Genomic DNA, 14818 nt, shown 5'->3' on the forward strand with positions numbered 1-14818 from the left:
CACTTTGACCCGACAAGAGTTTTAAGAAATGTAATGGAAAGTGAGTTGAAAAAATTAGTAGATTGTGGGTTCTGCTTTTATATATTAGTTTTATAATAAAATGTGAGTAGAAATGAGTTAGTGGAATATGTGGTCCACTAAAAAATGGTAAAAAGTGAAATGAGACAAACTTTGGAGGACGGATGGAAATGGAAAAATGGGACAAACTTTCAGGGACGGAGGTAGTAAAATTCAGTGGCGGTTTTGTCCTCATTGAATTCTTCGAATGCACCTTAGATAGTACGTATAATTTTACTAAAATCTTCGTGAAAAAATTGAGATAAATATTCAAATTCATAGTTTATATGATTAATAATCAAAATTACGAGACATATAACTGAATTTAACCAAAGTTCATCATTTTTACTACCATTACTTTCTTTAACTTCAGCACCGGCTTATGTAATTTTCTAGTTCCGTCACTGATACTGCTTCCTCTGTTCCATTAAAAATAAAACATTTTTCTTTTTGGATTATCTCAACAAAAATGGAACATTTCCTAAAATGCAAACAACACAATCTCTACTTTTTTTCTATCTCTTATTTTACTCTGTCTTTATTAATTTATAAAACAACACTATATAAAATCTTGGGTCAGAAATCAAATATTTTATATTTATAAGGACTGATGGAGTATTTTCAAATACATATATATTTGGTAGAGAAACACAAGAAAAGATAACCAACAAAAACAACCTATTAGAATATATATACAACCTATTAGGATCTTAGATATATAAATTTTAGGAAACTATTAAATTGTTCCTGACAAAAACTTCCAATATATGGCAGAGGGAGAGGTTCCTCGCTGGGTGGGTGGCGATGAGGTGACACTGGTACGCGGTCCAGAAGCCCAGGTGCACTGTCCTCCCGTGATTAGCACACCAAAGGAGGTACAGTTCTGTCATTGAAGTTCGGACGGTGGAATTTGATTGCCCCAACAAATTAAAATCCAGGTAAAGCTGTACCAGACGCAAAATCAGGTTGTTGAAGTGGATGGAGCGGGAAATCGTGGACTGGAACTGCCATGCGTCAGGGTGAGTAAGTTCCTCCCAGGCTTTCGGGGCTCAAATTCGATGTGCCTCCGGGGAATTCCCCTCTCCCTACTTCTCCATTCTGGCCCTATGGCCTCTCCTAAACTACACATTCCCAATCTGACCGTCCACTCAATCAAGCTCATGCTCACCTCTCTTCCGAATACCCTAAAGGTTATGGACTCTTCATCCAGATCCGTAGTGACCTTGAATCTAAAGGTAGTGAAAAACTCATTTGCCAGCCTTATAGGTATACTCGGATCCCCATTCTCCAACAGCCAATCAAAACCCAACGCATGCAAATGCACCAAGAGAGGCTCATGGGAATTCAATTCATCAAGTGCTGGGAAAAAGAGTACCTTCCCACTCTTAATCTACTTGGTGCCATCGTCCTTGTCATCAAACGCATCCTGAAGCTTTTTAGTGCTGAAATGCTTCATGTCTTCTATTAGCTCGTCAGTGAGCTCCACCTTCCAACGTCGGTACTTCAATCTTTCCACGGGAGGATGCATCAACTCTCGATGGTTGTGTGGGAGCTGCTTCTCGCCATACTCCTCGTCCTCTAGGGAGACGTCGCTTTCTGACCCCGATTCTTCACTTGCGGTATACTCACTGTCACTCGGCTCCTTTCGGCGCGGTGGGGCTCTCTGATCTGACTCTGTGATGGCGATGCCGGTGTTGACCGTGCGTTGCTTCTTGCTGCTTGGTTTCTTCTTAACAGGGGCTTTCCCCTTCCTTTTCCTCTCCTTGCGGTATCTGTCCTCATCTCCGTCTTCATTTTCCTCCGGTCTCTCATCTGTTGGTGTTGAAGGCTCCTTCTGGGCAGTAGACTGGGTCTCCAAGCGGATATGGGTACTGTCATCTCCTGGCTCTGGGTGACCTACTGACTCCGATGCAAGGTCCAGACCCTCAGCCATCGTGTCAGTTTCTTCTCTCTGGTCACTCGGCGTGGGTGAGACCACCTCGGTTGCTGTCGAGGCATCTTTCAAGTTGGTAGCCGACAAGGATTCATCCCCAGGTTTTGTAGGAGTAGCCCTGTCTTCTTCACTAGAGATTTCCAATGCATTTGCTGCCGTGTTTGCTCCTGCCTTGCTGGATGTCCATTTCCCGAGGCATCTTTGCGATATTCTCTTTGGCTTCAGCCGTTCTGCCTTTGGATCACCTTTCAACACCAATTTTCTTTTAACTACTTTCGGTTTCAATACTGGTGGTACCACCTGCTCTGGTTCCGCTGGTTGTACCTCGGTATCCTTCTCCTCGATTTGTGTATCACTCTCCCATACTTCTGGCTGGGGAGTCACCGACTTCAGCTCTTCCTCTTCGGTCTGTTTCTCTTCCACCTTGTCTACTGGTTGGTGGGCTAGGCCTTCTGGGCCGTTCCTTGTACCAGCTTCTTCACTCTCTCCTATTGCCTCCGATGCGAGGTCCAGACCCTCAGCCATCTTGGCAGTGCCATCTTCCATCCTAGTTACCTCGTTCAAAAGCTCCTCAAACTTCTCATCAGTCATAAGGACTTTCTTTCTAGCCGTTTCGTTCAGATCTATCCCCTCCCTTTCCATTTCTTGGGGAACGAGTTTCGCTACCGGTGTTCTCTCCGATTCATCTTCTTCCTCCCGGCTCTTTTGCTCCTCGCTTGCTTTCCATTCGCCTTCCCCTAGGTCAGAGTCATAATAGGCAGAAAGAGGGTCAACATCCATTGGTTCGATTTGTTGGCAAGTCGGGGAGGGTTTTGAGGATTCTGATGGTGCGGTCGTCAAGGGAGATTTCTTTTCTGGTGGGATTGTTGAGGAAGTTGGAATGGAATCGGTGGGTGCACTGTGGGTTGAACATTTGTTTCTGGGGTAGGTACTATCGGGGTTCCTCCGGTCATGCTTGATCCGCCTCCGATTTGGCTAAAACCCGCCAACACAGCCGCCCAATCTTTATTTGGGTCCTGCTTCCTGAGGAACTCCGCCAGTTCGTTCAAGGGAATCATCGCCAGAGCCTGAGGAATCGGCTCTTGTGGTTGCGGTTGTGGGTTTGGCGGCCGCTCTTCAGTCGGCGGTTGTATTTCTGGGGTTTCATCTCGGAGGTTTGAAAAGGGTCTCACCGAGGCTTGTTTGTTGGTCGCTTTCTTTAAATCAACTTGTTGGGGAAGTGTGTCTGCGGGTAGAAGGTTTTTTGCAGCATCCCCCTCTTTTTCTAATTCACCATCTAAGAATTCCTCTGTATGGCTGGTAGTTGAGCCCATGCGGCTCCAATAAATTCTGATTTCTGACAAAAGTTCATAATTGCTTTTTCTATCTCTTCATCAGTCAACCCATGGCTGCTGATCAGATCGCACCGTGCAACTGCTTCTACATCAGCCTGTCCATACACATCCAACGCTTGGAGTTTTTCCTGCAATAATTCGGTCTCAAGAAAATCTTGGACTAGGGGGTCAATTACATCAACATAGCATAGATTCTCAGAATCGATAGGCTTCTTCATGGCCGCATTGATATCAAAAGTAAATTTCTCCCCATGGAAATCTATGCACATCGTCCCCTCAGCCATGTCCACGATTGTCTTAGCTGTCCTAAAAAACGGTCTCCCTAACAATATACCACTAGACTCCCTAGCTTCAGACTCACTCATCTTGATCACTTAAAAGTCAGCAGGATTAGTAAAATCATGCACTCTCACCAACACGTTTTCTAACACACCCTCAGGATTTATGCATGACCTATCAGCCAGTTGGATTAATACCCTAGTGCTTGTCAACTTCACTCATTTCAACCGGTTATAGATTGACAATGGCATGACATTTATAGACGCTCCCAGATCACACATTGCATGCTCAACCTTTACATCTCCTATAATTATAGGTAGAGTGAACATACCTGGATCGACTCTCTTGGGTGGTAGTTTTTCCTGCACAATCGCCGACGCTATCCCTTCCACCATGATTTTTCCATTCTCCTAGGCCTTCCCAACTATGAACTCTTTGATGAACTTCCCAAGCGGGGGTAACTTCACGGCTTGGAGAAATGGTATGGTGACATCCAGCTTCCCAAAAATCGATAGGTAATCGATTGGGTTCTCTTTCTTCCTCTTAGTCACGAAACGGTAAGGGAATGGTTTTTTCCTTTCGCCTCGTCTACCGGTGCTTCCTCAGCCCTTCCGGAGTCTTTCTTGGGCACATTCTGGGCTGGAGCTTCTTTCATGGGTTCTGTTTCTTTAGGAAGGTCTTCCCTGGGCAGCATGCCTTTGGTTTCATCTTTTTCCAATAGCGCTTCATCCAAAAAGAACGGATCTTGTATCTGAGGTAGGGGTCGGTTTAGCTCTTTTTCCGAGATGACGTTTTTCAGCAACTTGGTCCCACTAGGCTCTCCACTGGTTTTCTTCGGTTGGGGTCCCTCATAAGCAGTACCGGACCGCAATGTGACCTTGCTCACGTTTGCCTTTTCAGGTACATGGACTGTAGATGGGAGTTTCCCTGCATTTCCTTTCAAATCACCCACCGAACTGGCCAGCTGGGCCGACTGCCTATTCATCATATCCATGTTCGCTTTATGTTCCTTCTGGGCATTTTGCATCCCCTGCACTACTTCCTTGTGGGATTGCAACTCGCCCTTGATACCTTGCTGCGACGCGAGCAATTCTCCCATCATGTCCTCCATGGATGGTCTGGTCCTGTTGGAATATTGTGACTGGTTTGGGCCTTGGTGCTGGTTATACTGGGAACTTTGGTTGGGCTGGAAATTTTGGAAGTTTTGCTGGTTCTGGTTAGGTGGGTATTGGTTATACTGGCCAGGAGGGTTATACTGGTCTTGCTGATATTGGTTCTGGTTCTGGTTTTGGAAATGATTTTGGTTCTGATGGTGTTGGGGTGCTTAATTCGGCTGATTTTGGTAATTTTGGAAGTTTCTCTGGTGGGTGGTATGTAGACAGGGTTTGGGTTTTGGTATTGTGGGTTTTGGTTTTGGGATTGTTGGTTCCTTTCTGACCAGTTGAACTGGTGGTCCGGGTTTGTTGGCCCATGGTTGGGGTTTTGGTTCGAGTGGGGGTTATATTGGTTCTGACCTTGACCTTGGTTTTGATTTTGGTTCCCATCTCCCCATCGAAAATTTGGGTGATCCCTCTATGGTGCGTCCCGTTGTCTCCCCTGGATCCAATTCCCATTGAGTTAAAATACCCGGCAGCATTAGCCTGCTCCATAATGACCGAGGCGTTTGGCTGATCATAGCTCGGTTCTTGGTTTCCCTGTTCTGCACCCTTGTAGTTCCCAACTGGGGAAGTCGGCGGTGTATTCTTCTCGATTGCGCTCAGGAGTGACTTCTTCAGCTCATCCATCTTCAAATCCATCTTCTGTTCAAGTTTATGCTCCTGGTCAGTAGACGAGGCACTTGCAACCCTTTCTCGGTTGTATCCATCCCTTGAATGGTCATACTCCTTCTTCGCACTCAGTAGTTTTCTTAGGACCCTCTTCGCTTCGCTGACCCGTAGCTGCGTGAAGCTTCCTCCCGTCGACGAATTGGCCAGGTCCTTGGTTGTTATGTTCATCCCCTCATAGAAGGTATGATGTATCTCAATGTCCGCCATACGATGATTGGGACATACATCTAAAAGGCTAATATACCTCGCCCAATAATCGCTCAAAGGTTCATCGTACCCTTACTTCACACTAGTTATTTCCTTATTCAGCGCGCTTGTCTTGGATGACGGGAAAAACTCGCCTAGGAATACTGACTTGAAATCAGCCCAACTCTCAATGGAGTCGGGGGGCAGGCGCATGAACCAGGTGTTAGCCTCCCCTTTCAGTATGAACGGCAAGGCCTTCTGTCTATAATCATCCTCAGTCGCTCCTGCTGGCCTTCTCTGTGCCCTACAAATTTTACAAAACTCATGAAGGAACTCATACGGCCCTTCGTAATTCTTCCCGCAGTATGTAGGCAGAATTGCGATCACATGAGGCTTCACATCACAGGCAGTTTGCCCTGGGGTCATAACTATGGCTTGAGGTGGTTCTCCCTCTGTATATGCGTTCAGAGTCCCGATCTCAGGATCTTCTTCTCCTTGAGCGGCTATCCTTCTCGGGTTCCCCTTTATCCTTGGTATCTCTTCCGGTATTGGTCCTTCTACGGTGTATTGCTCCTCGTCACTACTCGAACCTAAGTCAGAAAAAGTTGTTGACAGGCCAGAACAAGTGGTCACGAGTATAGTCCCTCGCTGGAGTATCTTCGGTCCCCGATGGTCAGGAGCCGAGCTGCTGCTCATAAACTGAAACGAAAGGAAAAGAGAAAAATTATGCACATTATATACGCCAAAGTATCACTCACAATAACAGTTAATAACGCCATTCATCCCCGGCAACGGCGCCATTTGAGAGAACAGGTTTGTGCAGGTGTCGTTAAAGCAAGGATGTATCCTACTGATCAGTATGGAAGTCCCTGCTAATCCTGAACCTGGTATCAATAATCCTCAACCCACTTCTACTGGCTAGTATAGTGGACATAAGGGTCGAATCCCACAGAGATGAATGCGTTTTGGGAATTGTGGTGATATTCTGGAAATGTTTGGTTAGCTACCATGCTTTGGTTGAGACTTATCTAGGCTGGAATTTAAGGTGGTACTCTACTGACTAGGAGGTGGGAAAGGTGTTGGACAGGCGGCTGTGTACGTGGAAAGTGGGGAATATGGTTTTCAGGAAGTATATGGAAAGTACTAGTTTACTATAAAAGGTTAAACAGAATATCAGAGGAAAAAGAGGTAGTTAGGTGACTAGGCCTACAGGTTTGAAAAGTAACAGCTGAAAATTAAGGAAAAGTAAAGGACAAAAGCAAAAAGTAACTAAAAAGTAAATGTGGTCCCAAATTTGGATGTGGACATTGTCTTCTCCAACAAGTCTAAACAATAATCAAACAACTCAGGTTCCATGAACGAGAAATGCAGATTAACAACTTCACAAAAACAGATCTACAATCTAAACTTCAAATCAAAAGATTAAACTAACGAAACTGAAATTATGCTTACTGGGTAACATGCAAGGTGGCAAAATAACGTAAAATCGGATTTCACACTAAGGCACTTCTGGAAAATAAATCTAAACAGCCACTGAACTAACAAATCACAGATCGAACAACTCCAAATGAAATCATGCTTCCAACACTTAGAAATTACTGCAACAACTAGATCTAAGCTACCTAGGCAGAATGAAACAGATTTGAACAGAAAGACATGCATAAAAACAACTTCATTGCATAAAACGTTTAGATCTCAACAAAACACTTCAAAGGATGATAAGTACTGAAAATGCAGCAGATCCAACGAAAGAAAACAAGTAAAGGTTAACTAAGAAAGCGAATAAAGATTGTTTTACCATTCCGGGCGATGAAACTGCTACGACTACGGAATAAACTGGCTGGAACGGTGGAAGGCGAATCTCCGGCGGACTTCTGGAACTTCAGGTGACCATGGTTGTGGCGAGGAATGAGAATATGAAAGACTAGGCTGAAGGACTGATCTGCCGAGAGAGAACTACTCTAACTAAGAGTGTTTTTCCTAAAGTTGATCATTTCTCTCTCTAAGTGGCTTCATTTTATAGGGAGGCTTGCCCTTGATTTTTAGGGTATACTCTCTTCGCGAAATGACCCTTTTGCCTTTACTTGTGGCTGATCTTTCCAACAATCCTTCTTCTCCATCTCGAGCCTTTTTGGCATGCATACTGGTCAGGATAACAACATCCCGACGCCCTTTTCACCTGAATTCTCTGAACATTCCCGTACTAGCTAGAACACTTCCCTGCACACTTTAGCAACTGTTTTGCAGAATATATTCCAATTATGCACATTATACTGACCAGTAACCAAGGCCTAGAATACGACTTATCAATATGCATCATATTTTCTTTCCTCTTTCATAAACTCATTCACTTTAACTAAATCTGGAGATTTAGTTCTTGGCATCAATTAATCAAGAGATTAATTAACTTGGTAAATTCAAGAATTTTAACTTGAATAAAATTTGCAAGATCTCTCTAATATTAATTCAAGGGAATTTAAGCCCAAGTAATTAATTCATTCGATTCATTAGCTAACTTAATTGTAGCTATAATTATTATCCTGGCCCAATTAAATTATACTAGCCCACGGCACATGAAAATATTTAGGCTTTGTTACTTTAATTACTATGTTTGGCCCAAACAAAAGAACCAATAAGAGAGCCCAAGTAATTATAAAAGCTTCCTCAACCCCACACACGTGAATTTCTCTCTCTCTCTCTCTCTCTCTCCCAACTCTCTATCTATCTCTTTCTTTTCATTTTTGCCAAACAAGAGATAGCCTCAGTTTCCTTCACGATCGGAGGTCCAAATAATATCCTATCGTCACGAAAATTTAACCAAAGGTGGATGACTCATAAAGAATCATTCCTATAGAAGGAGATCAAACTTTCACTGTTCGATCTTCTGTTATTAAGCTTTTAAGTGGCTGCCGTTTCAACAGTAGCAACGTCGGTTTTGTACACGATCGGAGGTTCAAACATTGTCCGATCGTTCTGAAATATTAAAGGAAGGTAAAAAATCTTCTAACTTCACTTTGACTGAAGGAAATTATATTTGAACGGTTAGATTTTCGGTTATAAATTTCCAAAGGTGCTTATCTTCCAAAGAGAAAACATTTTAGGAGTTTTTCCTACTTTTTATTGATTATTTGGGAGCATGCTTGGTTGTGATTCTAAGTTCTATATGAATTCATGTTATCATGAAGTCCTTGATAAAATCATGCTTGAAAAGATTTAACTTATGATTTGAAATCATTACCTCAAAAGAATGATAAAGATTTATTTAAATGTGCTCATGCTTGAAATTCTCCTTCTTGAAGAATGCTTGCTTGAAAACTTGCTAAGAAAGGTGGAAAACTTTTTCTGTCTACTTGCTTAAAATTTTGGGTGAAAAGGGATTTTTGGTGTGTAGGATGTTGGTAGAAAAAAGCTAAGTGTGCGTCGAAGAAATGTGAAACTGGATTTTAGTGTGTAGTAAAGCTATGTGTTGGAGAAGTTATGAAACTAATATTTTTGCAACTCTCCTTCCTTATACTAATTTCTGTCGACACCCGCGTGAAACGAAAATAATTGAATGACAAATGAAATCTTTTAATTCAATGCTCTTCATGATTTTGAGAATATGTCTCCCTTGAGCCAGATTCTTGTCTGCAGATTTTGCAGAAAATAACTCACCTTTACATTCACACATATATATGAAGGGGTTGGCAGCGAAAGCGTGCGTTCAATATCCGATCACATGAATTTGATCTATTTAGCAGATTATTTAGACAAATTCTATTCGCGCAATTTTCACATGTATCATGCTCATAACTTGAATTAAAACATGCTTTAGCATATAAAATCCCTAAAACATGCTTTGATAAAGTTCCTTGTGAGGGGAAACCTTCCATGTGCCCAAGAAATACCCAAAGCGGTGTTTGATCTTAATTTTTTTTGTGTTTTCAAAGATAAAGTAAAGATAAAGAGCCTAGCCTCCAAAAATTAAACTCAAAATGGTTTTGGATGGAGAGAAAGAAGGTGAGAAGAAAGTGTAAAGAAGGAGGAATCCTCTTTGAGGACCTATGACCTCCCACAAAAAAGATGTGGGCAACCCTAGGCTACTTTCACCCAAAGCAAATACTCCATTGGCTCCACATTCAAGACTACACAACCATAAATGCATACATATACTTGATTTAGTCAAATGAACATAAAACAAGCAACCTACAATGTAGGAATTTGGATAGAAATCTCACATGGGAGATGCTCTCAAAGGAGTCTTCATAATAACATTCATCAAAGTCTGCCCTTAAAGTCTTACAAAGAGGATATTTATAGTTAGGGTTGGAAACCCAAGAAAAGGGCTAAAAAACAAGGAAAAATGCCTGTAAAAGTTGAATCGCCCGGCCGGGCGTTTTGGGAAGGTGAAATCGCCCGGTCGGGCGAACTTTCTGGATTCGGCGCTGCTTCTTCAAACGCCCGGTCGGGCGTTCTGGGATGGTAAAATCGCCCGGTCGGGCAAACTTTCTGGACTGTGGACGATGCTCAGCGCACAAACGCCCGGTCGGGCGTTTTGGAGGTGTGGATTCGCCCGACCGGGCATTCCATCTGCCTCCTCCATTCCCCTCCTAATGAAGTTTGAAACGCCTTCCCGAAGCCTTTGTCTCATTGATCTCGTGACGGGCCTTCCGGGCAGCTTAAGGGGAGTCGTGGTCGGGTCAGCCCTGGCCTTGGACTTCCCGTTCGTATCATCCTCTCCCTCTTGAGAAGGATTTGTCCTCAAATCTGGGTCGTCCCCTACAAAATCAAACGGGCTCAAGTCAGCCACATTAAAAGTACAACTCACGTTATACTCACCAGGAAGATCAATGATGTAGGCATTGTCGTTCACACGCTCTAGGACCATAAATGGGCCATCCCCTCGCGGGGTAAGCTTGGATCTTGCTTTGTCGGGAAAACGTATTTTCCGAAAGTGTACCCACACCCAATCTCCGGGGTTGAACAACATTTTCTTTCGCCATTTGTTCACCCTTTGAGCTACTTGTTCCCCCATCTTGCGGATTCGTTCTTGCACTCGAGTGTGCACGTCTTGTACAAACTTGGCCTTCTCCATCCCACCTACATCAACCATATAAGACAAAGGCAAATCGGTCGTGGACAAGTCCAACGGGGTGAGTGGATTGAAACCATAGACAACCTCAAAAGGGGATTGTTGGGTGGTGAAATGTATGGTCCTATTATAAGCAAATTCGGCTATAGGCAAACATTCTTCCCAAGAAGTTTTATTTTCAAAAACCAAGGCACAGAGAAGAGTTCCCAATGAGCGGTTTACAACTTCCGTTTGACCATCCGTTTGGGGATGTGCGGTGGTAGAGAAAAGGAGTTTGGTGCCCATCCTACCCCAAAGTGTTTTCCAAAAGAAACTCAAAAATTTGACGTCTCTATCACTTACAATAGTTCTCGGGACCCCATGGATTCTTACAACCTCCTTGAAAAATAAACTAGCAATGAATTTGGCATCACTTGTCTTCCGACATGGAATGAAGTGAGCCATTTTGGAAAACCTATCCACCACCACAAAGATGCTATCATTTTTCCGAGGAGACATTGGGAGACCTAGAACAAAGTCCATGGACAAGTCTACCCAAGGATGTGTAGGAGTAGGCAAAGGGGTGTAAAGACCATAATTGTTAGATTTAGACTTGGCTTGCCTACACTCTAAGCAACTACTACAAGACTTTTCAACATGCTTCTTCATGCAAGGCCAAAAGAAATGCTCACTTAGTATGTCAAAAGTTTTAAGCAACCCAAAATGACCCATTAGGCCCCCTAGGTGAGCCTCCTTAATCAACAAATTTCTCAAAGAGCATGAAGGTATGCACAACCTATTCTCTCTAAAAAGATAGCCATCCAACTTATAGTATTTATCAAAAGCACCTTTTTCACAAGCTCCGTAAATAGAAGAAAAGTCATGATCATGCTCATAAAGGTCTTTAATAAACTCAAATCCAACATATTTGGAGGCACACATAGTAAGCACACGCTTTCTCAAACACACGGTATCACTTACAAGTAAAGTGCCATCATGTAAGGTCTCAAAAGGCTTCCTAGAGAGAGCATCGGCAACCACATTGTCCTTTCCCTTCTTGTACCTAATGACATAGGGAAAAGTCTCTAGGAAAACACTCCATTTAGCATGCCTTTTATCAAGTTTATGTTGACCTCCTAAGAACTTAATAGAATCATGATCCGTGTGTATCACAAACTCCTTGTGCATCAAGTAGTGTTGCCAATTCTCAAGGCAACGGACTATAGCATACAACTCCTTGTCGTATGTGGGGTAGTTCAATTGGGCTTGATTTAGTTTTTCCGAGAAGTAAGCTATGGGCTTACCCTCTTGCATGAGAACTCCCCCGATCCCCACACCACTTGCATCACACTCAAGTTCAAAAGTTTTATCAAAATTAGGGAGTGCTAGTAAGGGAGCATGCGTGAGGTCATTTTTCAAAGTACTAAACGCTCTCTCTTGCTCCTCCCCCCCACTTAAACTCAACATTTTTTTTGACAAGGTGGTTCAAGGGTGAAGCTTTTGTGGAAAAATCCCTAACAAACCTCCTATAGAAGCTAGCAAGGCCATGAAAGGACCTAACCTCACTCACATTCCTAGGTGTTGGCCATTCCCTAATGGCTTTCACATTTTCCTCATCTACCCGCACTCCTTCCTTTCCTACAACAAAACCAAGAAACACAACTTCCTCATCACAAAAAGTGCATTTAGGCAACTTGGCATATAAAGTATGCATTCTCAACACTTCAAGCACATTCCTAAGATGACTAGCATGCTCTTCAACACTACGACTATAAATCAAGATATCATCAAAATATACCACCACAAATTTCCCAATAAAAGGGCGAAGCACATGATTCATCAAACGCATGAATGTAGAAGGGGCATTAGTTAAACCAAAAGGCATCACAAGCCATTCATATAAGCCAAATTTGGTTTTGAAAGCGGTTTTCCATTCATCTCCCTCTTTCATGCGAATTTAGTGATATCCACTAGCCAAATCAATTTTAGAGAAACAAATAGAGCCACAAAGATCCTCTAACATGTCGTCTAACCTAGGTATAGGGTGTCTATATTTGATGGTGATTTTGTTAATTGCCCTACAATCTACACACATCCTCCAACTTCCGTCCTTCTTAGGTACAAGAATGACGGGTACGGCACAAGGAGATAGACATTCACGAATTAGACCTTTGGCAAGGAGTTCCTCGACTTGCCTTTGTAGCTCTTGTGTCTCCTTGGGGTTCGCCTTGTATGCGGCCCGGTTTGGGAGTGATGATCCCGGCAAAAGGTCAATTTGATGCTCGATCCCCCTCATGGGAGGGAGTTCACTTGGGAGTTCCTCCGGGAATACATCTTCAAATTCCTGCAACACACTTTGGACAATCAAAGGATACGGGTCAAGGTTAGTAGCTAAGCACAAATCCTTACGGGCCACGAGGAGAACGGAGAGGTGATTGTTTAGTGCCCACCCAAGGTCGGTTTTACTAGCTATCAAACATTCCTTTCCCCCTCTTGTTTGTGGGTGCTCTCCTTTGGGCGCTTTTATTTTTCTCTCACCACCCCCACTCTCACTTGGCTTTTTTAGCTCACATTCTTCTACTAGCCTTTTTTCCCTATCTCTCTCTTTCCTTTTGTAGATGTTGGCTAGCCTCAAACACGGCACTAGGTAGCAATGGCTTCAAACGAACCTTCAACCCGTTGAGCATGTAGAAATACTCATTCGTGAAGCCATTTTTGTAGACCCTTCTATCAAACTCCCATGGCCTCCCTAGCAAAACAGGACATGCCGTCATAGGAATGATATCACATAGGATTTCTTCCTCAACTTCTCCAATCTTCAATGGAACTTTGCATTGAGCCTTCACCCTCAACTCTCCGGAGTCCCCTAACCATTGCAATTTGTAGGGGTTTGGGTGTTTAAGTACCTTCAATCCCAACTTGGCCACCAACCGGTCACACACCACATTTGTACAACTCCCTCCATCTATGATGACCAAGCACGTCTTGGACTTCACCTTACACTTCATATGAAAGATGTTGCACCTTTGCTCCTTATGCTCCTCAAGGTTGGGTTGTACATTGAGCATTCGGAGTACAACCATAGCCCTTAAGGGTGTATCTTCTTCTTCGCCACTAGAAAATGCTATGTCGGTGTCCGGGCTCACTTCTTTAGTGCCCACACCCTCCCCATCTTCTTCATCTTCCTCACTATACACGCTACCATCTTGCCCGATAACCATTACCCGTTGGTTTGGGCACTCGCGTGCATAATGGCCATACCCCTTGCACTTGAAACATTGAACCTTCTTGTCTTCCATAGGGGCTATAGCTTTAATAGGTTGAGTACCCGGTAAAGCCTTCGCGATCGGCCTCCCTTGGGTGTTTGGATTGGCCATGTTTTCCACCTTCTTGCCGGGAGCACTCCACTTGCTAGTCCCCGTCCCTCCGGTTTGGCTAGACGCCCATTTAGCCCGGCTAGAAACCAACTCCTTACTTTGCCTCTCAAAAGTGTCGGCAAACCCAATCACCTCATCCAAGGAAATTCCCCTCAATGCCTCCACTTGCACCTTGTGCTTCAAGTTGATGTTAAGGCCATGGATAAATCGATCTTGAGTCGCCTCTTCTCGCTCCTCCACCCCTACCTTGCTCATCAATGATAGGAGTTCATAGTAGTACTCCATTACGCTCTTCGTCCCTTGCTTCAAATCTTGAAACTCCCCTCGAAGTCGGAGGAAATAGGACTTTGGTACAAAGGTAGTCCTCATGAGCTCACACAACTCCGCCCACGAACCCACTTCCCCTCCCCTAACCATCCTTCTCCTCCTCATCGTATCACTCCACCATGTATCCGCATTGCCACGAAACTCGGCTATTGCCACCTTCACCTTATCACCTTCCGAAAAGTTATGGAGTGAGAAAATTTTGCTCATTTGTGACTCCCATTCCAAGTAGGCCTCGGGATCAAACTTGCCGTGGAACTCGGGAAATGTGTGCTTGATAGACTTGGTGGGATCATCATACCGCGGCTCCATCTCCTCCTCATAGTTTCTATATCTTCCATGCCTACCATTCCACCCATGGTGCCCCATGTTTCCATTCCCTCTTCCGCCCATCATGTTCCCGAACCTACCATTCCTATTCCCATTCCGTCCTCCTCCTTGTCCCCCACGCC

The 14818-nt window shown here is 43.8% G+C and overlaps 2 protein-coding genes across 2 annotated transcripts; both read right to left on the reverse strand.

Moving 5' to 3' along the window:
- Positions 1–1447: 1447 nt before the first annotated feature.
- Positions 1448–2770, reverse strand: LOC121757719 (muscle M-line assembly protein unc-89-like). Its single transcript, XM_042153220.1, has one exon. The coding sequence runs from the start codon at positions 2768–2770 to the stop codon at positions 1448–1450; it is 1323 nt and encodes a 440-aa protein (XP_042009154.1).
- A 496-nt stretch (positions 2771–3266) lies between these two features.
- LOC121757720 lies at positions 3267–14735 on the reverse strand. Its single transcript, XM_042153221.1, has 5 exons — positions 13335–14735; positions 12835–13009; positions 12189–12303; positions 11647–11728; positions 3267–3419 (listed from the first exon to the last, which is right to left on the reverse strand). The coding sequence occupies exons 1-5, from the start codon at positions 14733–14735 to the stop codon at positions 3267–3269; spliced, it is 1926 nt and encodes a 641-aa protein (XP_042009155.1).
- Positions 14736–14818: the final 83 nt, after the last annotated feature.

This window comes from Salvia splendens, chromosome 12, assembly GCF_004379255.2.
Source record: "Salvia splendens isolate huo1 chromosome 12, SspV2, whole genome shotgun sequence".
Taxonomy (NCBI): Eukaryota; Viridiplantae; Streptophyta; class Magnoliopsida; order Lamiales; family Lamiaceae; genus Salvia; species Salvia splendens.